Source organism: Brachycentrus maculatus, unplaced genomic scaffold (genome assembly GCF_059751285.1).
Source record: "Brachycentrus maculatus isolate JH-2025_06_01 unplaced genomic scaffold, ASM5975128v1 h1tg000202l, whole genome shotgun sequence".
In the NCBI taxonomy this organism is placed as follows: Eukaryota; Metazoa; Arthropoda; class Insecta; order Trichoptera; family Brachycentridae; genus Brachycentrus; species Brachycentrus maculatus.
This window is the reverse complement of record NW_028280953.1, coordinates 1,063,927-1,090,079: the sequence shown is the minus strand read 5'-3', so window position 1 is coordinate 1,090,079 and position 26,153 is coordinate 1,063,927. Positions and strand designations below refer to the sequence as shown.

The window sequence follows — 26,153 nt, the reverse complement described above, 5'->3', positions numbered from 1 at the left end:
ATAATATATGCCACATCAATGGGCCCATGGTCTCATAAACTTGCAGAATGCCATTCCATGATACATAGATTAGTAAATGTACCTTTAGATGAAATCGTACATAAAAAGGAATTAAATACAATTAAAATCATAGCTAAAAATAATGGATTTATAGAAAACACCATTAATAAAATAATAAACCAAAAGATATATTAATTTAATATATATCCTCATTTCAATAACCAATTAACAAACAAGTTTGCCTGCATAGAATTTTCAAGTACGATATCCATAAAGATTACTAATGTTTTAAAACAACATGGAATAAAAATGAACGGTAAAAGAAATTTATGAGGCGTGTAATGTAATTGGAAAAAGGAGCAGAGGAAGACCGAGAAAAACTTGGCACAATCAGGAATGCCAAATACTTGCAAGTGGTCAGGTTAGGAGTCGAAACAATCGGCGGGTATGTATGAGGAGATGCATGAACGTGGAAGAGGCGTAGAATGTTTGCAAAGATAGAGTGGTGTGGCGTTCTATTCTCTCTGCCTACCCCTGCGGAGAAGCGACGTGATGGTTAGTTAGTTAGTTTTTTAGATAACGGAAATTTTAAAAAAATCTCAAAGTACAAATGAAATATTTGTCCAGTCCAACCTGCCTTATGGACCCGTCTATTAGAGATGGGTAGAATCAGCATCGGCTACGCCAAGGCTGGCGTAGCAGAATACGTATCAATAATAGCTTGCCAAAAGTGCATGAGCTACGGACACTCCGTGGCTCACTGCAAAAATAAAGAGGTGTGCTGGAGGTGCGGTGGAGAACACCGCGCAGCTCAGTGCACAGATAAAAACAACACCACCAAATGCAATAATTGCATCTTGGTAAACAGGCAGTACAAAACAAACGCGCCAACAAATCACAAAGCGTTAACTGACGAGTGCCCGGCGCACCAAAGACAAATCAATAGATACAAGAATATGGTAGACTATGGCCAATAAACCATATAACGTCATTAAAGTTGCACAGGCCAATCTACAGAGATGCGAATCTGCTACCGTTTCGTTCTTCAAAGAAGCGGTAGAACAAAAAATCGATATTGCCTTAGTACAAGAACCCTATGTCGGAAGCAAGGGTAAAATCAATAAAACTACGTACGGATGAAAAATTTTCCAAAAACCCGGACTTAATTCCCCAGTCAAGGCGGCAGTAATAATAATCAACCAAGAATTTTCTAAAAACTGCATACTTCTAGACAAATACAGCAATAATGCCAATATCTTTATTGAAGCAACGGTGGGCCAAAGAGAGATACTCGTTTCAAAAAGAATGCGGCAGACGAAAAATACCATTTGAAGACTTCTCAAAAGTATTACAAAATTGCACGCTCTCCAGGATGTTTATGTGCTTTGCTAAAGTAATTATAGACAAAATAAGACCTATGAACAAGTAGAGAGGCTGGAACTCAAAGCTTGTCATAGAAAACTGTGATAAAATACATTTAAAATGTACAATACATGGAGAGATTTTTCTCTCAAATAACGAACTGTGATATAAATATATAAAACACGTAACTTTTCTTCACAGGTAAATCCTTTCCGGTTAAGGTTTCTCATGGTTCCCTCGACACTAGGACAAATGTCGGAAAGCGTAACTAGTCCATGACAACAGAGTTAGGAATTCAGAGTTTAGAATCACACACAAAGAACTAACAATTCATAAAACAGTACACAAAACACTTACACGTAAAATCATACACAAAAGCAATAACACTAACAACAGCTCACAAACATCACCTTGATAAATCATAAGCAAGGGAAAAATACAGCAACACAACCAAGCAAAAAAAAAATGAAATATTTAAAAAACACAATGGAATCCACAAACTAGAATGCAACGACTGTAGTGCAATTTACGTGGGACAAACTGGATGTTCGTTCTCAACCAGATATTCAGAACACATAAGATCTTTTAAAAAATACAAAACGAGACTCTCAATTTGTCAACTACTTAAATGAAAATAACCATACTTTGGTACGGAGACCTGACTTGGGAGGGAAGGGAGCTGGCGGCCGACAGAAAAGCCTGGACAGTTTGTGGTCTCCATGTGCTTCATATAATACAGTGCACCAATTTATCTTGTAGAAAACTTCGTTTACCTTTCTGATCATGGTGTATCGCTTCGCTCTTCCCAAGAGAGAACACTCTCCATTCCTTGCCACAACACAACATTCCTCAGTAATTCCTTTACTGTCCAAGCGGCTAGACTCTGGAATGAACTACCTCTACACGTAAAAAATGCACCTTCTATTTTAACCTTCAAAAAACGCCTGAAACTTCATTATCTTACCTTAGAACCCTAACTGTCCATCTCCTCCTCCCCTGACCCCTCCCTTTTCCCATGCCTTCCTTACTTTATCGTCATTTTGTTTTTCTATTCATGTTACCCTGTTTAAATTCTTAATTTGTAATTATGCTCTCCTATGTTTCTTTGTTTTTCTTTTTTATCCTTGTCTTAACCTGTTCAAGCATTATCTCCCCACTAATTTCTAACAGACATCAAAAGGTACAAGCCTAGATCGTTCACACTAGTCTGTTGGTTCACACTGGTTGGTTGGAAGATATTGTTTTATAGCAATAAGCCCGCCAATGTACACACATATTGTACAAAGTTCAAAAATAAAATAAAAATAAATAAAATATAAGGAACGGTAAAAGAAGAAGAAAGGTCAGCACTAGACATCCTCCTCAATAGCAAACTTACTTATAATAATCATCAAGATATTAGTAACTTAATAAAAATCAAGATATCAGTAACTTCATAAAAACCTGTATAGATCAAAACTATTTTCAATTCGATAATAAATATTATGTACAAAAATCAGGTTTAGCTATGGGAAGCCCCATTTCACCGATCCTTGCTGAAATATTCATGGATCATAAGGAAAAATCCATTACAAAATTAAAATCATTCAATAATGTTAAATTTTATCGCCGTTATGTCGATGATACACTAATTGTATGGTCAGGAAGCCAAAGACAATTAGACATTCTCCTAACAGAAATAAACAAAATAAATAAATCAATTCAATTCACTATGGAACTGGGCGGTAAAGTAATTAATTTCCTTGATTTAAAAATCAGCATCGAAAACAATAAATTAGAATTTGCGATATATAGAAAAACCACATACAGCGATAACATTCATAACAAATCTAAGCATCATATTTCCCATAAACTCCCTGTATTTCATAGTTTAATTCATGTTGTATGTCCCATTAAATAATGATAATTATAACTCTGAACTTAATACCATAAAGACGATAGCCTCCAATAACGGTTATGAATGTGGTTTAATTGATCAATTAATTAGGAAAAAACAAAAGAATCTAGGAAAAAACCAGGAAGAAACAAAAGAATAAGAAGAAGTAATAAATGTAACCCTGAAGAGGGCAACAGGTTGTTGCCGAAACTAGTTGGTTAGTAAAAATGTGAGTGGATCAGAACACAAAGTATTTCAATATTCAAAACAAAAACAAAAGAGACTTGCAACATCTCAATTAAGTAAAGCTCTCATTACAGAGACTTCAAAAGTACATAAAAAATGGGCTAAATTATCTTTTATAGGGGATAGTAGTAATAGAATCGGAAAACTAGCGAACAGAGATGAATGTTCCATAGCCTTTTATAATAATTCTAATTTGGGGAAGATACTAATTAATAATAAAGATAAAAGGGAAAAAGAAACAAATTCAGGCTCATATTTATTAAGTTGTGGATCATGCAGTACTGAATACGTGGGGCAAACGGGACGATCGTTTAAAATAAGAATAAACGAACACGTCCTAAGATGGAGAAATAAAAAAGAAAACTCCGCTTTTGCTAACCACTTAATAGAGGCAAATCATGATTTTGATAAAAATATTAATGTAAAAATCTTACACAAATGTAGTTAGATCAAGTAACGCACATTCATTCTCCCTTACTTGACCCATTAGAAAAGAAACAATAGATGCTTATTTTGTTGACATAACTTTGTTTTATATTTTTATGTCATTATATTTGTAATTTCAAAGGAATATTTTTTTATAAAGTAAATGAACGACTCGTCACAGGTTCTGTCTAGTAATGCTTACGCCTGCCTAATCTGCTCACACTGCCTAAATTAAGTCAGCTAATATTATTATTATTGCTACACTTGTCAATATCTCACTGTACTTATTTTGTTAATATAACTTTGTTTTATATTTGTAATTTCAACATTTACAGACATTTACAGACATGACAAAATACGCCACATCAATGCACCCGTGGTCTCATAAACTTGCAGCATACCATTCCATGATACATAGATTAGTAAATTTATTATTAGTAAACTTATCATTTGTAAACTTAATTTTGTGAATATAAAAACGTGAATCATTCAAGTAAGTCTATTTATTAAATTATCATCCATTAGTAAAATGCAGCTTCTGAGGAGCGATAAATGGAGACGTGGATGCACGTAATTAGTGCAAACACACATTTCCCCATAGATGCGCCAAATGGATCGGTCACGTGTTGAGGCCGGAGGGTTTGCTGGACCTGATAACCTGAAGAGGGAACAAAGGCCAAAGGACGCCCACGCCGCAAATATCTTTGCGACTTATACGAGGACATAGGCTGTTTTGCAAAATAGACCGGAGTGGCGAAGGAGATGTCATTTGTTGCTGCAAACCAATCCGCAGGATTGAGACGAAATAAGAAGAAGAGTAAAAATAATAATCCTTCAATCAATAACCAAATTAATTTTCCTTATAGTCCGCTATTTGATTCAACATCAGTTAAGCAAGATTCGTCAATATCCAATTTAAACCCCACCCACTCCTTTCAACCTACATAAACCCAATGTATTTTGACTAACATCCCTAGTGTAATATGTTAAAAAGCCTTTTGGAAATGGGACACAAGAGCCACCAGCCTAAAGCTGGTCACTCTGCCTAAATAAAGTCAGCTTATCACATTATTACTGCTACACTTGTCAATATCTCACTGTACTTATTTTGTTAACATAACTTTGTTTTATATTTTTATGTCATTTTATTTGTAATTTCAAAGGAATAGTTTTTTATAATGTAAATGAACGACTCGTCACGGGTTCTGCCTGGTGAGGCTAACGCCTAATCTGCTCACCCTGCCTAAATAAAGTCAGCTAATATTATTATTATTACTGCTACACTTGTCAATATCTCACAGTACTTATTTTGTTAACATAACTTTGTTTTATATTTTTATGTCATTATATTTGTAATTTCAAAGGAATAGTTTTTTATAATGTAAATGAACGACTCGTCACGGGTTCTGCCTGGTGAGGCTAACGCCTAATCTGCTCACCCTGCCTAAATAAAGTCAGCTAATATTATTATTATTGCTATACTTGTCAACATCTCACTGTACTTATTTTGTTAACATAACTTTGTTTTATATTTTTATGTCATTATATTTGTAATTTCAAAAGAATATTTTTTTATTAAGTAAATGAACGACTCGCCGCGGGTTCTGCCTAGTGAGGCGTTAATAAAAAAATTGAACATGTATTGTAAGAAGAAATAATAAACAAATAAATAATTTCATCAAGAGTGGTATGGACGCTATCCTCAACCCCCTTTATCACCTATTATCAAAGGTATGGGAAGTGGAGAGGTACCCAAAGGATTGGGTAAATGGAGAAATTATAGCCCTCCACAAAAAGGGTGATCTAAAATGGATGCTGCAAAGAGAGAACATGGTTCGAAGACATGGCCTGGGTGACGTTTCGTTGTCCATGAATTACTCTTCTAAGCGTTCCTGGAAAAATTCTGGCACAAATAATACTGGCAAGAATCCAACAACTGATAATGCGAGGACTTAGAGAAAACCAAGCTGGCTTTCTTCCAGGCAGGGAGTGAGCTGACCATATACATAGCATACAATGCCTTTTACAGCAAAGTAATGAATGGAACTGCGCCTGTGCCTGCTGTTTTGTAGATTATGAGAAAGCCTTCGACAGTCCGCACAGGTCTTCTCTTTGGAATATCATAGAAGCAAATGGAGTTCCTATCAAAATTGTAACCATTATCAGGGCGCTTCATACTGATAGCGAATGCTGCGTAGAAATAGATGATGTTTGAATTGATCCCTTTGAGGTCTCTACTGAGGTGAAGCACGGCTGTGTACTAGCCCCAATTCTCTTCATCATCATGTTCGACTTCTATAGCTTTCTAACAAAACAACTGTTCCCTAGTTACACGTATTCATTTTAGGGTACCTCAGAGGTGTACTACACTATGAACCGACTAGAGGCATTCGAAATGTGGATACATCGTAGAATGCTACGCATTCCGTGGACCGATGTGGTCAGTAACGAAAATGTGCTCCAAAGAGCAAGAGCAGGGAGACAGTTGCTGACTGATATCAAGGTCCGGAAGGTGTTCTATCTGGGGCATGTGCTGAAAGGAGAGAAGACAAGCTATTGCTATTTGCAAGACTATTTGTTAGATGTTAATTCCCTAAGTTCGTGTAAATTTAAAAATTTGCTTAGATTATTTATAAAAGAGACAGATTTAAGTTCCTTTTTCATTTAGCACATGATCGCTAGCTTTTTACTTTTTTACTTTGTCATCTTTTTTATGTTTAAGTTTTAATTTAAAAAAAAAAAAAAAAAATTGCTCACTGAGAGTCAAGTATTTTTTTTTTTGTATTTAAATTAAGTTTTTTGTATTTTGTATTAACTAATTATACTTAGAAACCTATACCCTTATACCCTGTACTATGACTATTTATTTTGTATACCCACACACAGGCCATGCCTTTGTGGGATCTTTTTATGTATTCATTTTTATTTATTATAAATATTTTTTGTTTTTGAATGTAATGCAAAAGAATTTTAAATAAAGAAAAAAAAAAAATAATTGCACATAATCATAAAAGGTCAATAGAGGGTCAACGAGGTGTGGGCAGAAGACAGATCTTCTGGTTCCGGAATGTACGAGATTGGACAGGGATCAGAACAGTCGAAGAGCTGTTTAGAGCTGCCCGAGACAAGGACAATTACTCTCAAGTGATGGTCGAAGTCAGGGGGACCTGACATGACACAAACAGAAGAAGAGACATACTAAATGTAGCATAATCTTCTCAAAAAACACTACCTTAAATAGAATCATGGACACCTACTACAAGAGATTTAACGAGATAAATATTTTTGGAAATAATACCGCAATATTAAAAAAGAGGTAAGTAGAAAATTGTCATGTTCCATTTCTTCTCTACTTATAACCTAATTACTAAAAAAAAAATAAATCCATGTAAATCAATCAATGGTTTATGACCCCTTACTGTATTAACTTTATTGGTAGACACTCAGGTCTCTGCTAATAAATTATTAAGAGGTAACAGACCCCCAGGAAGACCACCTAAACGATGGAAAGACAGCTGTTCCATCTCCCGGGAGCGACTCCGAGAACAACAGGACACGGTCCTAGCTGAAGAAAAGGAAAAAGAATATATAGAGTAGATGATCACCATTAATTATTACATATTTATTGTGAATACGCACCAACGAGTCCATTCGTCAGGAGTTACACATAGATGGCTTGACTCTGGCCAGTGTCTGTACAAGACTGATTCTTCAGTTCTTTGGACACCTTTAGTTCTATGGCAATGAGGATGAGCCTGGAACGACTGGTTATGATCGGTAGCCTGGAGGGGAAGAGAGGGAGAGGAAGATCCCCGAACATTGGACCAATCAAGTTAAGGTAGCAGCAGGCACCTCGATGGTTAAAGCGCTACGTGCTCATAGTCAAGGGATAAATAGAGAAGAGTCGTTGCTCCAACAAGGGTCACAACCCTCAGCAATGAGGAATGACACGGAAAAGAAGAAAAAATAGTGTTAAATTGTGCCGAGTAGACGATCGCTATTTATTATAAGGTAATTATTGTATATTCACTGTGTCCGAGCACTGCGTAGTATGTTTTGAATATTGAAATTAGGAAATTTTATGAATTTAGGAAATTTTATTAAAAATACCAAAGACATAACAAATAAATCAAACAAATCAGGGGTGTACAAATTAACTTGCCACGATTGGGAAGCCTTTTATATAGGCAAAACATCGCATACATTTCACATTAGAATAAAGGAATTCGCGGACCACATCTTGTCAAATAATCATTCATTAAATTTTGAAGATGGGATAGAAATTTTAAATTTTAATAATAGAACTAGTCAAATTAATAATTTGGAAGTTTTAGAAATAAAAAAACTGTTAAACAGAAATTAAATATAATTAAACATCAATTAAATTTCCAATTTTTTATATTTTTCCCATAAATCAAACCCAACCTAAACACAGTTATCCCCTTCCTTGCTCTTACCCCTCCTTAAAACACCATTACCTCCACCCCTATTCTTATCGAAACCCAATAACTTGTACACTGTTTCTATTTTATAAATATGTACAGTCATAAATTAAACCCTGAAGAGGGCAACGGGTTGTTGCCGAAACTAGTTGGTTGTTAATAAAAATGTGAGTGGATCAAAAAACAAAGTCTTTTTATTTCTCAAAATAATATACTGCGTAGTATGTTTGTGTATTCTGATGCATTCGGGCAATAATTTGTTAATCTTGTTACAAAAAATAAATCCTATAACCACTCTCTTATTAATTCCATTTCTCTCCTTTTCTTTACTGCATATTCCATTTCATACCGACCTTTTAGTGCCATGAAAAACAAATGCTGTAAGGTGGGGTTAAAGATGAACATGACTAAGACAAAATTCGTGTCAAGCACAAATCTAATACCAACAGATTACGGTCAAAGGTCAATATATCAAAGAGTCTAGTCTTATGTATATTTGGGTCACATTATCAAACCGGGAAGTGATAAAACGGAAGCCGAACTGGAAAGGTGAATAGCTTTAGGATTGGCCGCATTTGCTAAATTATCAAACGCCCTAAAATCTCCAAACATTCCCATCCATCTGAAGAGGATGTGGTGTGTGCCTTGTGCAATCGCGAACAGGGCAATCGCGAGCAGCGGACGTCACCACACCCTTATAAGCGAGGGCGAGACTAAGCACATTCCTCTTCTGTCACCGAAACTGCAAGTGAACTGTCGCCACATCCTACGCCCTTGCATCGTCGTGACAAAATTTGTAACATTAAAATAATTTTTTGTGAATATAAATCTAGAGTAAAATCTGTAAATTTTAAGTTATTAGTAAACAAAATCTTTTGTGAAAATAAACGGGAATCATTCAAGATTAATTATTTATTATTTTATCCATTTAATATAAAATGCAACTTCTGAGGAGATAATGGAGACGTGGATGCCCGTAATCAGCGCAAAACGCACACTTCCCCACATCGGGTCAACACGCTTCCACAAGGAAAACTCCCACTCTCAGTGCTATCCCAGTGCCATATGGATTTGAGACATTTACCCTAACAAAATTAATCATATACATATAAACTCCGGGTAACACAAAGAGCAATGGAGAGAAAGATGATAAACATATCCCTTAGGGATCGAAAAACTAATGTTTGGATACGGGAAAAGACCAAGGTATGTGGCTCAAAGAATCGCGGGACAAAAGTGGAACTGGGCAGGTCATGTTGCGCGAATATCTGAGGATAGATGGACGAAAAAGGTGCTTGACTGCTGGTCTAGAATTTTAATACAAACCTCCTCCAGGGAGGGTCAGGGGCATATTAAAAAAGCAAGCGAAAGGTTGAGAACACAAGGGCTGAACTTGGTTGAGCCCAAGGGACATCTACCAAGGATCGTTATTTATAATCAGGCACAGCAAATCTAAAACTATAAGTTTGCCATATGTATAAATGTTTAGAAATTGTATTGGTCACAACTGTCGTCAAGAAAAGGCGGTTCAGTTGGCTTGGCAATGTACTCCGCATGCCTCCTGAGAGCCTTAATCAAGCTTGCCTCTTTTACAAGGCATCCGGTTCGCGCCGCCCAGGACGACCACTGCTGACAATTCGTCGGCAGTTCCCGTCAGAACTTCAGGACGCGGATCTGACTTGGGAGGATGCAAGGGAGCTGGCAGCCGACAGAAAAGCCTGGAGACAGTTTGTGGACTCCATATGCTCCACCTAGGGAGCGGATTAATTATGTTGTACTTAAAAATATTAAATAAATAAATAATTTTAAAAAATAATGCACCCAGGCAGATGACGGAAGATGAGTTCTTGAACGAACTAATCGCCTCCAACTTGGAAGGGAAGGTAGCCCTTTCTAATGGGGAGATTAGGAAATTGTTTGGGCCGCGCGATTGCTCTGATGTGGGCTGCATTTATGTTTTCAATAAATTTCGCAACTTAGTTCAAACAACAAAAAAAAATTGTTTAGCAAGAGCAGATCTGTCAGGAAGCCTAGATGCTTCTGTACCAGATCTGGGCATGCGGTGGGACAGCTTTCAATGGAGGTCTAGAACAAATTAGGCAGATTGCACGGGTAGATCCTTGAAGACAGATTTAAGCTCCTTTTTCTTGTAGTACATGCTTGCTAACTTTACTTTTTACTTTTTCAAATTTTTATGTTAAGTTTTTAATTTTATTTAAAAAAATAAAATCGTTTTCTGATAGTTAAGTATTTTTTGTATTTTATATTAACACTATTATTCTAGTTCTACTTATAATACCTATACCCTTGTACCCTTTACTATGACTAAATTATATTGTATACCCACACACAGGCCATGCCTTTGTGGGATCTTTTCTTGTATTCATATTTATATTTTATTTATATTTTTTTTTGTATTTGAATTTATGTTATGTAATGCAAAAGAATTTAAAATAAAGAAAAAAAATAAATCAGTGACCCGTCAGTAAGTAGTATGACTGACCGAGAATTGGAACTAATTATTGAGTCGCTAGGCCCTAAAAATGCACCCGGAAACGACAGGATAAACTGACAAATACATAGTTAGAAACACTTGGGTATTTGCTAGAGATAAGGCAAAGGGTCTCATGAGATCTTGCCTAGAAAAGGGCATCTTTCCTGATGCCTGGAAGGAGGGTCTCCTCAGAATAATTCCAAAAGGGAACGGCAAGAGTCCGATCTTGCAGCGTATCGACCGATTACTCTCCTCCCAGCTTTTGGCAAAATCTTAGAAAAACCTATCAGGAACAGGATGGACTGCTGACTTTTGCCACTGTGGTGCCTCATCTGGCCCCGACTACCATGAACGGATGTGACGCAAGCGGCGTCCACAGAGCGAGGCGGCATAGACAAGGATGCCGCGCTATATTAGTGCATTAGGACTAAAATTTGTAACCTTAATTAATTTTGTGAGTATAAAAACGTGAAAAAATCAAGTAAGTCTATTCAATTAATTTCCATCCATTTTTAAAACGCAGAGGAGCAAACTAGTGGAGACGTGGATGCACGTAATTAGTGCAACACCCGTCCTTATACCACCATGTGAGAGACAATTCGGCTTCATCAATTCTCGTTCCACAGAGGACGCCATAATGTTTGCGAGTAGTTAGGCCCGAGAGTGCTCGGAAAAGCAAGCATGTGGGATTTTCCTAGACATTTCGGGTGCTTTTGACAATTCCTGCTGTCCCATGATATTAGCAAAGTTAAAAAACAGAGGTTATCCAAAGAGCTCTTTGTAATAATAAAGAACTACCTAGATTACACAACTATCTCGGCGATCTATGGCAACACAACCGTCAAAAAGGCAACAAGCATGGGTTGTGTTCAGAGTTCAGTATTGGGTCCATCTCTTTGGAATGTACTCTTTGAAGACCTATTGCGACTTCCTTTTCCAAAGGAATGCACGGTGGTCACTTATGCTGATGATACCGGCCAACGTAGGGTCGAAATTGGATCTAGCTGACTAACTGAACTAACTAAATACTAATCCCTTTCACTGCCTACACCGGGGTACTTCTAGAAAATTTGGCGGTGGATTTACAAAATTGTATTTATTTAGATTGGTAGTGACAGGCATATTGAAAGGTTTGAAATATAAATTCACAGTAAAATTGAGATACAATTTTGTTCCACATTTTCAATAAATTAAACATAGTTAAATAATAAAAATAAAATTGCTTTGCAAGAGAAGGTCTGTCAGGAAGCCTAGATGCTTCTGAATCAGATCTGGGAATGCGGTGGGACAGCTTTCAATGGAGGGCTAGAACAAGACGCAGAAGCGTGGGTAGGCCCCAGGCAAGATGGTCTGATGACATATAAAAAAAGTGGCGGGCCTGCACTGGAAGAGAGTCGTGTCCAACAGACAACTGTGCAAGTCCAAGAGGGAGGCCTTTGTTCAATACTGGACACAAGAAGGCTGAAGTAAGTTTACTCAAACCTCAGACTCACACACACCTACCCACCCATATTCAAAAATACCTTTTCTCTCTTACTATACAGTAAAGTATTCTTAAATGTGGAATTATTTCATTGATTTTCCATTATTGTTAAGTATAAACTGTATAATACCCTAATAAATTAAAATGAAATTTATATAACATCCAGCTTTAAACTCCGATTACTTGAAATATATTATTGTAACAGACCAAAGTTAATTTTATGAAAAAAATCTTTATGGTTTTCAACCCCTACCTTGTTGTGTATAAAACATAGAATTTTGTCTAGCCCCACCAGTCTGATGATGATGGTAATGACGAAAGCCGGTCACTGGTCAAATAAAATAAATATACACTCTCCACATTATGCCAACATAATAAATGTGGTTAAACGAATGGGTATAGGGAAAATATGCTTATTTTTAGTCTTGATGTAGCATCGAGATTAAGACAATGTATTATGTACCCATTGATCATTGCTCCTAACACACTGTTTGCGGGAAACACTTAAAAGCATCTTTTACATACTGTTGGTAGAGACTGGGAGACGTTTATAAGCGTTCTATATGCTTACTTTTGGTAAAGCGCGAGAGACGTCTGCAAACATTGTACAGATAGGAATTGGTTTTGCTGTTAGTTGTGATTAGTATACTGAGGGTCGGGCGGCAGACTGTCTGAGTATAATTAAGGTCGGGGTTGATGAAAAAACCGCCCGCAAACAATGTGTTAATATAAGAATCTAAATTTAAAAAATAACCGCACTTTCAAAACAATTGACATTTCAACTGAAAATAAAATTCGCATGTACTGTGTGCCATCTGTACAAAATTTCTCAAAACATTTTCGCTTCAATTGATCTTTGCGTTGCAAATAAATACAAAAGAGGAAACATCAGACACCTTTCGCTCACTCCTTTCAACAACGTCATTTATCAAAAATTGTCATTTTTCAGTTGTGCATGTTTTCGGAATGCCCAGAAAATGTACTATATCCCAGCGAAAGCAGCATGTTTTTAACTTAATATTTACCCGCTACTGGGTAGAAGGTGTTCTTTTTGCATTTTGAAGAAAAGGTATTATTTAATTATTTTTTTAAATATCCTAAATATTTTTTAAATGGAGAAAAAAACCTTCAGGTTTTATATTAAAAGATCTGTTGCAAAGTAAAAAATTCAATAAGTGGCTTGATATTTATTTTTTAATACATTTTATTATATTTTTAAATTTTAAAAACAATCTCCTGAAAAATCTAGTTTTTTGATATATGATGACATTGTTGGAAGGAGTGAGCGCTTTGAGGCTTGATAAGTTTTTATCATTGAAATATATCATTCTTCAGTATGTCTGCATACTGAAGAATGGTGCACTGATTTCCTAGGGTACTTTTAAGATCACATCACAAAATGTTTGAGTAGAAGACTCAATATCGTTCATTGGGGGTTTCCCAAATTATTCAGGAAACGGTTTGATAATCATATATTGTTGGTAAACTGGCAAATTCGTTAACTCGAAAATATGTATTATATACTTAATGATGCAGTATTATAAAGTTTTCAACGTTCCATAAACTGGCAAAATACACTAAGTAGTTTGAAATGTCAAATATATTCAATTAATTTCAATTCAAACCCTTATCCGCACCCCAATGGTGCATAGGGCACTGCATTATATAAACACAGTGTTATCTTGATCGTTAACACACAAAGGAAAGGTGATCAGCCCTCCGCTTCAGGTACCAGTTCAGGGTAATATTGAATAAATATTAATAAATATTAATAAAAAAATAATAAAACCCTTATCCGCACCCCAATGGTGCATAGGGCACTGCGTCATATAAACGCAGTGTTATCTTGATCGTTTACACATGAAGGAAAGGTGATCAGCCCTCCGCTTCAAGTACCAGTCCAGGGTAATATTGAATAAATATTACAGTGAAAAAATCACTCATATTTATTCTTACCCCCCCTGGGAATTGAATAAATATTAGAGTGAAAAAATCACTTATATTTATTTGACCCCCCTGGGAATCGAACCCGGGACCTCCAGAACGGTAGCCGAGCGTGCTGACCATTACACTACGGAGGCGGACCAAAATACACTAAGTATTTTGAAATATCAAATATATATGTGGTTTTAAAAGTAAATTCAACTTAGCGGTTTAATAGCGGGTATTTTATTCAGGCTAAAAGCTTTAAATAACAGGGATTATTCAAACAGGGATTTAAGAATTAGCGTTTTTTGCCAGTATACCCACAATATGTTTATATAGGTACAGCGTTCTGATATCTGATGTCACAGACAATTTAAATAACTACATCTAGAATACCTTCTTTTTCATGTATCATCCTCTGGCAAAAGCTTCGCGGTCCTGCGCTGTCCGGAACAACTCCTCCACTCCTTATATCCCGGTCCAATCGCATATGCTGCGAAGCTACAAGGTCTGTTTTCTGCCAGCTTCTTGCAATTCTTCTATCTTTGATCATCATGATGATTTGTAGAAGATGGAATTTCTCTGCACGAAATCCATCCCAGATGTGAAATCTTCCGAACCTTGATTTTAGACAAGATTTCTCTGTGTGATCCATTCTGGAATACTAGGAAGTGTCAATTAATTTGTTTAAAGGTATCTAAACTTTTAAATAAGCTCTCAAATGTCCACTGTGATTTATTGATTAGTTAAATGTCTGACTACACTCAGACAAGATACGGCTCTTCTGAAGCCAAACTGCAATTGTGACAAAAACGTGGTTGTGTTAAAAAATTCAGCCATTTGTATTTTTAGCCTTGAGATTTAATAATTTCAGGATAAGAGGATTTCGAACATTGGGATAGCCAATTGTTTGTTCCATATTTATGGCCGCCTCCGTAGTGTAATGGTCAGCACGCTCGGCTACCGTTCTGGAGGTCCCGGGTTCGATTTCCAAGGGGGGTAAAATAAATACAAGTGATTTTTTCACTGTCATGTTTATTCAATATTAACCTGGACTGGTACCTGAAGCGGAGGGCTGATCACCTTTCCTTCATGTGTAAACAATCAAGATAACACTGCGTTTATATGACGCAGTGCCCTATGCACCATTGGGGTGCGGATAAGGGTTTTATTATTTATTAATTGTTTACATTTAAATAAATCACAATTTAACATATTTAAAACAATTTTTGCGAAGACCCACCAAGTCCAACACCTATTGTCAATCAACTCAAAAAATGTTAACGGTGTCATCATTAAACATATAAAAAAGTATGGCAAAAGCGTGTGACCCCAAAAAAATCAATAAAAAAAAAATATATTGTTTAAGTAAAATCACTAGTATGGCAGGTATCACCCAAAATTGGGTGCTTTGCCAATAAATTTAAAAAAAAAAAAAAAAAAAAACAATCAAGATAACACTGCGTTTATATGACGCAGTGCCCTATGCACCGTTGGGGTGCGGATAAGGGTTTTATTATTATTTTATTATATTTATGGGATAAGGCCATATCCAATCATATAAATTCAGTAAATATATTACTATTTGTTATTGTTCCTGAATAAGAATACATGGGATTTTGAATGGAGTCAACATTTTCTCCATTTTAAAAGGTGATCTGAGCCACAAACTGTCTTAAATGATAGAAAAAAGTGGCATTTAGTTTGTATATAAGTTTATCTACAAAATCACCTGTTCAACCATCAATTCTATGCTTATATTTTATATTTTAGGAGGAAGGTGTGATGCTCTAAATTTCCTAAGATCATCCCAAACCAGGCGATTTTGAACAAAAGCTAAACCAGCCCTGTTTTTTTCTGCTAAAGTTTGACTGTTTTTGTTATTTTACTTTGTTTTATTATGTTTTTTTTCTTCTTCTAAATTTAGTCATTGCAACTTCAATGTCCATGCATTTTAATAAATAAATAAAAGAAATAGAATATCACAGTCAATATCACAGTCAAAAACAGCAAAATATGCTCTATATAAAGTGAATGGAAGTTTTATTCATTTTTTTACAATAAAACATTTAGAAGGTACATTTGTCCTTGCATTCACTTTCCCGCTATAATTAGTGGGAAAGTGAATGCATTAGTGACATTGACATTGTATGGTTTTCAAGTTGGAATGCATTTTGTAGGTGTGGAAAAGCCTGCACTGTACCTTCTAAATGTTTTATCATAAAAATATGAGTAAAAATTTCATTCACTTTATATAGAGCATATTTTGCTGTTTTTGACTGTGATATTCCATTTCTCAAAGTTAAATCACAGCATATTATTTATTATATGTAAAGTGGACATTACAATACAAGTCATCCAACAGATGCTCCCAGATCCGTTAATCATAAAGATATCGTTCACTCCTTTCAAGAACGTCATAAATCAAAAAACTTGATTTTTCGGCAGAACGTTTTTAAAGTTTGAAAATATAATACAATGTATTAAAAATAAATACCAAGCCACTTTTAACTTTTTACTGTGCAACAGATCTTTTTAGGTAAAACCTGAAGGTTTTTTCTTTATTTGAAAATTATTTAGTTTATTTAAAAAGAATAATTAAACAATACCTTTTCTTCAAAATACAAAAACAACACTTTCTGCCCTGTAGCGGGTAAATATTTAGTTAAAAATATGTCGCTTTTGCTGGGATATAGTACATATTTTGGGCATTCCGAAAACATACACAACTGAAAATTGACAATTTTTGATTTATGACGTTCTTGAAAGGAGTGAGAGATATGTCCACCGCACTTGAGGGATTATGGTTAATATTAACTTTCCGGATCTATCTGCATATTCTCAACCCCAAGCTAGGAGAACAGATGTTGAAATCCCCTCTTATAATAAAGAAACGGAATGTTTATGAATGACTTTCTCAGTACTGCGAATCGAAGCAATATGGAGGGATATATAAGCATGCATAGGATATATTATTTACCTTGTTGACAACAGCTTGGAAGGATGTAGAAGTAGGAGGTAGTTCTGGCAGCTGAATGGGATCCGGAACAGTTGATACATTTAGATGATGATCCAGTGCCGGATTCTCCACATGTATATGAAGTCCATCCACATTGTATATTGGTATATCCATACAACACTGATAACTTCGGTTGATGGTATAAAAACACAGCTCAACCTAAATAAAATGGATAAATATTATACACCGAATGCAAAACCTCGACAATGATTTCGCGGACCATATCAATATCTGGAATATCTCACTTCCTAACTAATAATAATTAAAGCAATAATAATTAAAATATTTCAGGCTAATGCATGATCCCTTGTTTTATATGTTCATCCTTGTTTAGATAAGAGAAAACGTATTATTTTATACAACATGTAATCAAAAGTAATACCTCATTTGCGAAGGTTTTCAAATTGTCTCACTGAAGATTTGTCGTCACAATTGAGCCCCCTGGAGATGTGGTGACTTTACTAATTGCATCTTCAATCGAGAAGTCGTTGGTCACTTCCCTGAACAAGCATATCTTGGTTTTGGTGTACCTATGTAGGTAGGTATGCTTCCAGATTATTATTGTCGAGAATTGGTAAATTCAAGCACCGCCATGCTGCTTGGAATGTCTCAAAAGTGATGGATTATTTGATTCTACCCTCAGGTGCAAATATTCTCCCAAAATGCACATGTTTTGATTTCTATATTGTACAAATACAATAGAGAACCTGAAAGAATAATTTAGGTACTTAATTAATTATGGTGGTATAATTTAGGTTCTGCATAAAGGATAATCATGGCTAAAAAAACTAACTAACTAACCATCACGCCGCTTCTCCGCATGGGTAGGCAGAGAGAATCGAACGCCAAACCACTCGGTCTTTGCAAACATTCTTTGCCTCTTCTACATTCATGCATCTCCTCATACGTACCCGACGATTATTACGACTCCTGACCCGGCCGCTTTCAAGTATTTGACAAACCTGATTGTGCCAAGTTTTCCTCGGTCGTCCTCTGCTTCTTTTTCCAACTACACTCGCCTCATAAATTTGTTTAACCGTTCTTTCTTCACTCACACGCTCCACATGTCCAAACCATCTCAACACACCTTTCTTAATTTTATCGATAATGCTTATCTCAGCCTTACATTCTTTCCTTATTTCATCATTCGAACATCTATCAAACATCGTTTTGGCTATCCTTTGCTAATTGCCACAGACTAACTAATTTATCTAATTACAGTATGTAATCAATTGATTATCTTTAGAAAAAAAATAGCAATTTTATTCTCATTTTACTTGCTTTTGGTGGAGAAATCATTTCCAATATATTTATTCTTGGGCCATCTGGAAGATCAGGGCGGTTTCAACTTCTCCATGTTCCAAAAATTGCACCAAAACTAACTGACTTCAATACTGATCAAAATAGCAACAAAATTTGTGTGCATATTATTGTTGTAAAAACGTAATTATCTTCATGAAAAATGTTTAATTTTATAAATGAACTGTTTAAATTACAAACTTTATGTAAAAAAGGACAAAGAATGCACTGATCACTGTTTTAAACTAAAAATTAATCATAAAAAATATGAAAATCGAAAAAAAAAACCTTAGAGCAATCCGGACACCCTCAACCTGCGCACTCTACTTTTAAACTGGTTGAAATTGCAACAAAATGTGTGTAGTGTGTACATATTATTGTTGTAAAAACCTGAATTACCTACATGAAAAAAATGTTTTTTTTTTATAGGTATCTGTTAAAATTACAAACTGAATGAACAAAAAGATTAAGAATGCACTGATCACTGTTTTTAACTGAAATCCAACAAAAAATTATGAAAATTTTACAAATTTAGAGCTTTGACAGCTTCACCTATGCACTAGGCATGGTGACAATCTTAAGAAACCTTCAAAGTGGGACAAGTAGTTACTCACCATTTTATGTCTGCTTCCTTAGAGTAGCAGTTAGAATTTTTGGCTGCCATGCTAGAGGTCCTGGGTTCGATTCGCAAGAGAGTCAAAATAAATAAAAGTGATTTTTCACTTATATTATATTTACTGGTACAAGAAGCGATGGGCTCACCTTTACTTCACATATTTAATGATCTAGATGGCACTGCTTATATATATATATATATATATATACTGCTTATATATATATATATATATATATATATATATATATATATATATACTGCTTATATATATATATATATATATATATATATATATATATATATATATATATATATATATATATGTAAATATATATATATACATATATATATATATATATATATATATATATATATATATATATATATATATATATATATATATATATATATATATATATATATGTAAATATATATATATATACATATATATATATATATATATATATATATATATATATATATATATATATATATATATATATATATATATATATATATATATATATATATATATATATATATATATATATATATATGTATATAACTAACTAACCATCATGTCGCTTCACTATAGGGGTAAGAAGAGAGAATTGAATGCCACACCAATCTGTCTTTGCAAACAATCTTCACCTCTTCCACATTCATGCATCTCCTCATATATACCCGCCGATTATTCCGACTCATGTTTTCTATTTGTTTTACCATATCATTCAACTGACTAATAGATATATCTGCAGTTTAGATTGGTTCTGTGGACTATGGCTATAATTAAAAGAATTTATAATATCTCTTCTTCTTCTGTTGATGTCAGGTCCCCCTGATGTCGACTATCACTTGAGAGTAATTGTCCTTATCTCGGGCAGGTCTTAACAGCGCCTCGACGGTCCTGATCCCCGCCAAATCTCGTATATTCCGGAGCCAGGAGATCTGCCTTCTGCCCACACCTCGTCAAACCTCTATTTTGTCTTTTATGATTTTTATAATACAATTGTATGCACATCAATATTTAAACAGACGAAGCCTGTATTAAAAAAGGAACCAATAAAAAAAACTTCAAAAGGCATACAGAAGAAAAAGACAATTGATAAATTTTCCAATACAACCCTAGATGAAGAAAAATACTTGTCATTCAATAGTACAGGCAGGCCTCATCTTTCGCACATTTAAAAAAAGAAAGTTTTTGGCAATAATGTAAAAATGTTTTGTTTCCCTTTCACACTATGAAATGCGCATATGACCGGGTTCGTACTGTGAAAAGTGTTATGTACGTACTGAATTATAACACATGGAATGCAATAAACAATATTGGAGACGCATGGGTTGAAATAAAAGAGTCAATAATGAAAGATTCACGGAAACAACTTTGGCCACAAATGATGGGTGATTTCAAAAATTCTGATGAAACTCCAGAAACCATCACAATTAAAATAGTTCACCTAATGAACAAAGTAAACTTGGAAGTTAACAGTGAAGATGTTAATGAGATGATTGAATCTCATTCTGAACCCTTGACTAATCGCTCACTCCTTTCCACGTCATATATCAAAAATTGACAATTTTCAGTTGTGCCTGTTTTAGGAATGCCCAGAAAATGTACTATATCCCAGCAAAAGCAGCATATTTTTAACTTAATATTTATCCGCTACAGGGCAGAAAGTGTAGTTTTTGCATTTTGAAGAAAAGGTATTGTTTAATTATTTTTTTAAATATACTAAATATTTTTCACATGGAGAAAAAACATTCAGGTTTTACCTAATGTTGCACAGTAAAAAGTTTAATAAGTGGCTTGATATTTATTTTTAATACATTTCATTATATTTTCAAACTCTAAAAACGATCTCCTGAACAATAAAGTATTTTGATTTATGGCGTTCTTGAAAGGAGTCAGCGATATCTCAAGTGCGTAGGGCAATCCATAATAGTACTTATTCATAATGTTACAGAACTCTCTACGAAGAAAATAGAATTTTTATTAGTAATTTTTGATAAATACAAATTTTAAAGTAAAACTTTTGGTGATTATTTTATTCATATAATTAAAATGTAACGTTGTTTGAAAATAACTTTTAAGTGATTTTAAAACGTAACATTTTAATTATAAAATGGAAAATCACAAAGTTAGTGCTTCAAATAAAAAAATAATAATTATTGTTTTTCTTTACATCGTAATTTCATTGTTTTTACAAAATTTCAATTAGCAGGGAATTTGTGATGCCACAAATTGCCTTCCAATGCACCTATGACGCTGCTTGCGTGTCTTATAAAAAACATTCTCACTTTTGTTTCGGTTTCTTGACTACAAATTTGCTCATATAAAAAATGTTTTGACAGGCTGCAAATATCCAATTCAATTGCACAATAGCCATAAAACATACTTTAAATTTACTGATTTGGCATTTACTTATTTTCACCTATTGATGAGAACATCTTTAGTTCTCGAAACTAACCAAGTTTACATCAATAAACTGAGAAGTGGTCTCTTACAAGTGCTTTATTTTTATGTTTAATCCATAGAACATGTCTTTTTTGACAGCCGGGATGTTGATCAGAAAACACCTCATTTTTTTCACAGACACAATGATAACTAATCTGTATTTAGTTTTAAAATATAGCAAGCACAGTTTTGAGTTGAAGAAAATAGATTTAGCTCACGTCACTGACGCATGAAAAAATATCGCATGTTACACTCGCTTATCAATTTAAGGTGATGAAAAACTTTAAGTAACCGTTCACTGCAAAGATATAAAATGAATGAAACAAACTCTACAGTGTGATCAACACTTTTATTATCTGATAAAAATACATAAATTTAACGGTTAGATTTCGCTACTCTCTCAAGCTCGTCCTTCTTCTTGATAGCGTAGGAGTTAGAGGAGCCCTTCTCGGCGTTGATGAGCTCATCAGCCAAGCACTCCGCGATGGTCTTAATGTTTCTGAAGGCGGCCTCGCGAGACCCTGTGCACAGCAGCCAGATAGCCTGGTTGACCCTACGCAGCGGAGAAACGTCCACGGCTTGACGTCTCACGGTACCAGCGCGACCGATACGCGTCGAGTCCTCGCGCGGCCCGGAGTTGATGATAGCGGTCACCAAAACTTGCAGAGGATTCATCCCAGTCAGCAAGTGAATGATCTCGAAGGCGTGCTTCACGATCCTCACGGCCATCAGCTTCTTGCCGTTGTTCCTGCCGTGCATCATGAGCGAGTTCGTCAACCGCTCGACGATCGGGCATTGCGCCTTGCGGAACCGCTTCTGGGCGTACCGACCGGCCGAATGGGGAAGGTATTTGGCGTGTTTGTCCTTCACGGCGATGTAATCCTGCAGGGACATGTCGGATACTTCGACACCGTCGCAGCTCCACCTGCCGAAAAGCTTGATTTCTGGCATTTCGGCGGGCTGCGCGGATGTCACTCCGTCCGCCGCGGTATCCTCCATGATTTCATTCCAGTTTTCTCCGTCCGTCATGGTGAATCTTATCTAAAATGCACACATCCAATTAGAAAAATGTTTCGCGGATTCAGATTTTCGTATTCTGACCGATTGCGTTGGGAAAACAACACAAATACTCACTTGTCAAAGCGTAAACCACGCTGAATATCCACGCTGACGGGAGGTTAGTTAAAAAGAAAGCACATTTCCGTGCGACACGAGTAGGAAACACGAAAATCATTGCCAGTAATATAAATTTATTTATCTACAGAATACCTACTTTGTATTTATGAGATGAGGGTGAATAGAAATGCTTGTTAGGAAAACGTTTTGTTTTCATAGTGTAAGGATTAAAAACACAAAAGAATTATTAATTTTCTATCATAAGATTACTAAAATAAATTCTGGAATACTAGACCTGGAGGATTTTTCGTAATTTTTGAGCTAAAATAACTACTTCAGAAAAATGCTTGAGGTGTTTGAAAGTTTATTTTTATTTTTTTAACCACATTGACTTCTTACCTTTTGAATTATTTTTTTCGAAAATTTGTCATTAGTTTCAATTTTATTGAATTCTTTTTTTTTATTTCGGTGGTATTACTTGATTTTAGGGGTGAATGGAAACAAAAATTAATCCAATACAAATATATAATTTTGATTAGAAAACTGAGTATTTCCATTTTACAGCATACATTCCAATCTAAAAAAAAAACGCTTTTAAAAGTTACAAGTGTTTAAAAAAACTAAATTATCAGGTTATTATCAGGATCAAGCCTTCTCTTTAAAGATTTGTAAAGAAGATTGAACATCACACTCGTCTGTCCGGACATACATCCGATACCTACATATTTATATTTAATAATTATTTAATTATTTAATGCTTTCTGATTACTTAAACATTTGACATAGTTATATTTTAAGTTTGGATTGCTTTCATAGTGCCAAGTCGTTCTTTGTCGTCTTTGTTATTTTATCCATCCACATTTACCAAATAAACTCTCTTTGACATTCGCTCCATATATGTCGAGACCACCTCAAAAAACATTTATGAATATTTTAAAATATCCCTAACTCATACTTACATTCCACATTTTTTTTCCAATTCCGTATTTCAATTCCAAATATCAATGTTGCTAACACTATGTTGTGAACTGCCAGTTTGACTTGTTTCAGATGACTAACTACGATATCGAATAATCCATGGGCAATGGAATTTATGAAATGTATTAAACGGACTACAATGAGTAACACTAGGCTTTCCATATCCTACATATATAGTATTGTTTGCCTCACACATTTATTTAAGTGTTTTAAAAACACATTTTTATAAACCACTATTTATCTACAAGCCCAATCCTTTCTTAAAAATATAAATAATCAGTAAAACATTTTTCACTTTATTAAAGTTCCTTGTAGAAACTCACACTTATTCTAAAAATAATCAATGCAACAAAAAAAGATAACTGTAGAGAAATCCAATATTCAATTTTTCATGCGAAATAATTTTTTATATTTACCCCTTTTGAAAGTATTTTAAATCACGAATTGCAATAAAATTAAAAGGCCCATAAATATGTATTGTAAATAAAAGGGGACTTGTCTGCAATTTACTGATAAAAACGTCTTGTTATTTATAGATACAGTTTAAAATTCTATTAATGGAAACAGTTGTAAAATTGATGCTTATTTGACACTCCTTTAAATTGATTATTCTAAACAAAAAATAGGATTTTAAAATAAGTTTCTAAACCCTTTACAATGGACGCTGTTTTCAACCATATGGAATAAAAGAAATGCATTCTTCTTCTTCTTCTTTTTTTTGATGGCTTTTCACCCTTCTTGGGTGTTATAGCCAGTGTCGAGTTATTCTTTATATACACTTTTTACATTTGACTTATAAGTGTTAGTATTCCTGTTAGTAGGGTTAGTTTTATTAGTTATGTTAGTTTGTTTAGTGAGTTATTTTAGTAAGTTATCATACACCTTTACAAATTTATACAATTAATTTTAAGATATTTACAAATTATTTTATAAACAAGTTTGTTAGGGGAGGTTAGTAAGGTTGAGATGTTGGTGGGAAATGGGACGTTTATGCTGGAGAGGTCTGAAAGGAAGCTCGGGTAGCCGTCATTCAACGGGCACCCAAAGAACATGTGATCTAGATCCTCCTCTTCAAGACGGCATTCACACATGGCAGTATCCCGGACATGTATTCTAAACAAGTGAGCACTGCAACAGCAGTGGCTTAGTCGCATTCTGCATAAGGATGTTGTCTCGAACTTGTTTAGAGTTATCCGGGAGAACCAGGGTTTCTCCGTTACCAAAGGACATATATTATACAAATTTTTACCCTTTATTTGGGCAGAGGTATCCCAATGTTCCTGCCATGAGTGAAAAAGTCTTTTCTTTACAATAACGAGGAGGTCATCGATGCTAAGCTCATTCACATATTCTGGGCCCCCGCTAAGGACGGCCTCCTTTGCCAGGGTATCCACCTTCTCATTTCCCTCTATGCCGCAGTGGCTCGGAATCCAGGCAATACTAATTTTTTTATTTAATGAGGCCGCCCGTAGTAAGAAGAATCGAGTCTCGATGCAGCATTCATCTTCGGGGTATAGGAAAGGAGGAGACTTCAATTTCTGTAGGACACTCAGAGAATCCGACAGAATTAGGAACTTGTTCTCTTGAGAATTTAATGCATATTTTACAGCCTCTCTAATAGCGATATTTTCTGCAGTAAATATCGATGCTTCCCGGTGAAGCTTAAACAATTTTTGAAATTTATTGTATTCGCAATAAAAGGCCGCTCCCGTGTGGGCCGACGAGTCCGACCGAGATCCATCAGTGAAGATGATTTTCCAACCTGTCCACTTGGAAGCCCGGATTTGGTGGAAATTTCTATTGGGTTGGAGGTGGCTCTGAACTCCGAACGAGAGTAAAACACTTGGGGAAAATATATGGGCACTGAAAGGATAGCGATAAAGGGGAAAAAGGTCTTCAGTGTTTATATTATTTTTAAAGGTAGTGTAGATTTTAAAACTGTTAACTAATGATGGGGGGTTTTTGTTTCTCCAAAAAGAGGAGAAATTCACATATTGGGAGAGATTTTCTATTTTTTTAAAGAGGAGATTATCTTTTTTAATTGAACATTTTAAGAGAAATTTATCTGCCAAGTATTGTCTTCTCATTCCGAGGGGGGGATCAGAGGCCTCCACTTGCAAGGCGTTAATTGGAGAGGACTTCATCGCTCCGACAATCAATCTCAGGCTCTGTGACTGTATTCGGTCAAGTCTCTGAAGATTTTTTTTTCGAACAGGGTTCCAGAATGACTGACGCATAGTCGAGATGGCTGCGGATATACGCAGTGTAGAACAGTCTCTGAGTGAACGGATGGCTTCCCCACCACACCCTTGAGACTGCTCTCAACGTGTTCAATCCGGCTTGGCACTTGTTTACTATGTGATTTGTGTATGAGTTCCATGTAAGATGAGAGTCCATTATTACACCTAAGAACTT

The 26,153-nt window shown here is 35.1% G+C and overlaps 1 protein-coding gene, 1 long non-coding RNA gene and 1 pseudogene across 2 annotated transcripts; all 3 read right to left on the bottom strand.

Moving 5' to 3' along the window:
• Window positions 1-12,699: 12,699 nt before the first annotated feature.
• Window positions 12,700-18,870, bottom strand: LOC148307272 (uncharacterized). The gene is made up of 5 exons (XR_015837870.1): window positions 18,552-18,870; window positions 17,657-17,981; window positions 17,236-17,433; window positions 14,652-14,911; window positions 12,700-12,923 (listed from the first exon to the last, which is right to left on the bottom strand). It is a non-coding gene; the product is annotated as an uncharacterized LOC148307272 (long non-coding RNA).
• Window positions 18,871-21,974: 3,104 nt separating this feature from the next.
• Window positions 21,975-22,839, bottom strand: LOC148307271 (uncharacterized). Its single transcript, XM_088263630.1, has 2 exons — window positions 22,779-22,839; window positions 21,975-22,685 (listed from the first exon to the last, which is right to left on the bottom strand). Exon 2 carries the CDS (start codon window positions 22,671-22,673, stop codon window positions 22,020-22,022), a length of 654 nt encoding a protein of 217 aa, XP_088119756.1. The 5' UTR covers window positions 22,674-22,685; window positions 22,779-22,839; the 3' UTR covers window positions 21,975-22,019.
• A 1,619-nt stretch (window positions 22,840-24,458) lies between these two features.
• On the bottom strand, window positions 24,459-26,135 carry LOC148307270 (uncharacterized; annotated as a pseudogene).
• Between the last annotated feature and the right edge of the window lie 18 nt (window positions 26,136-26,153).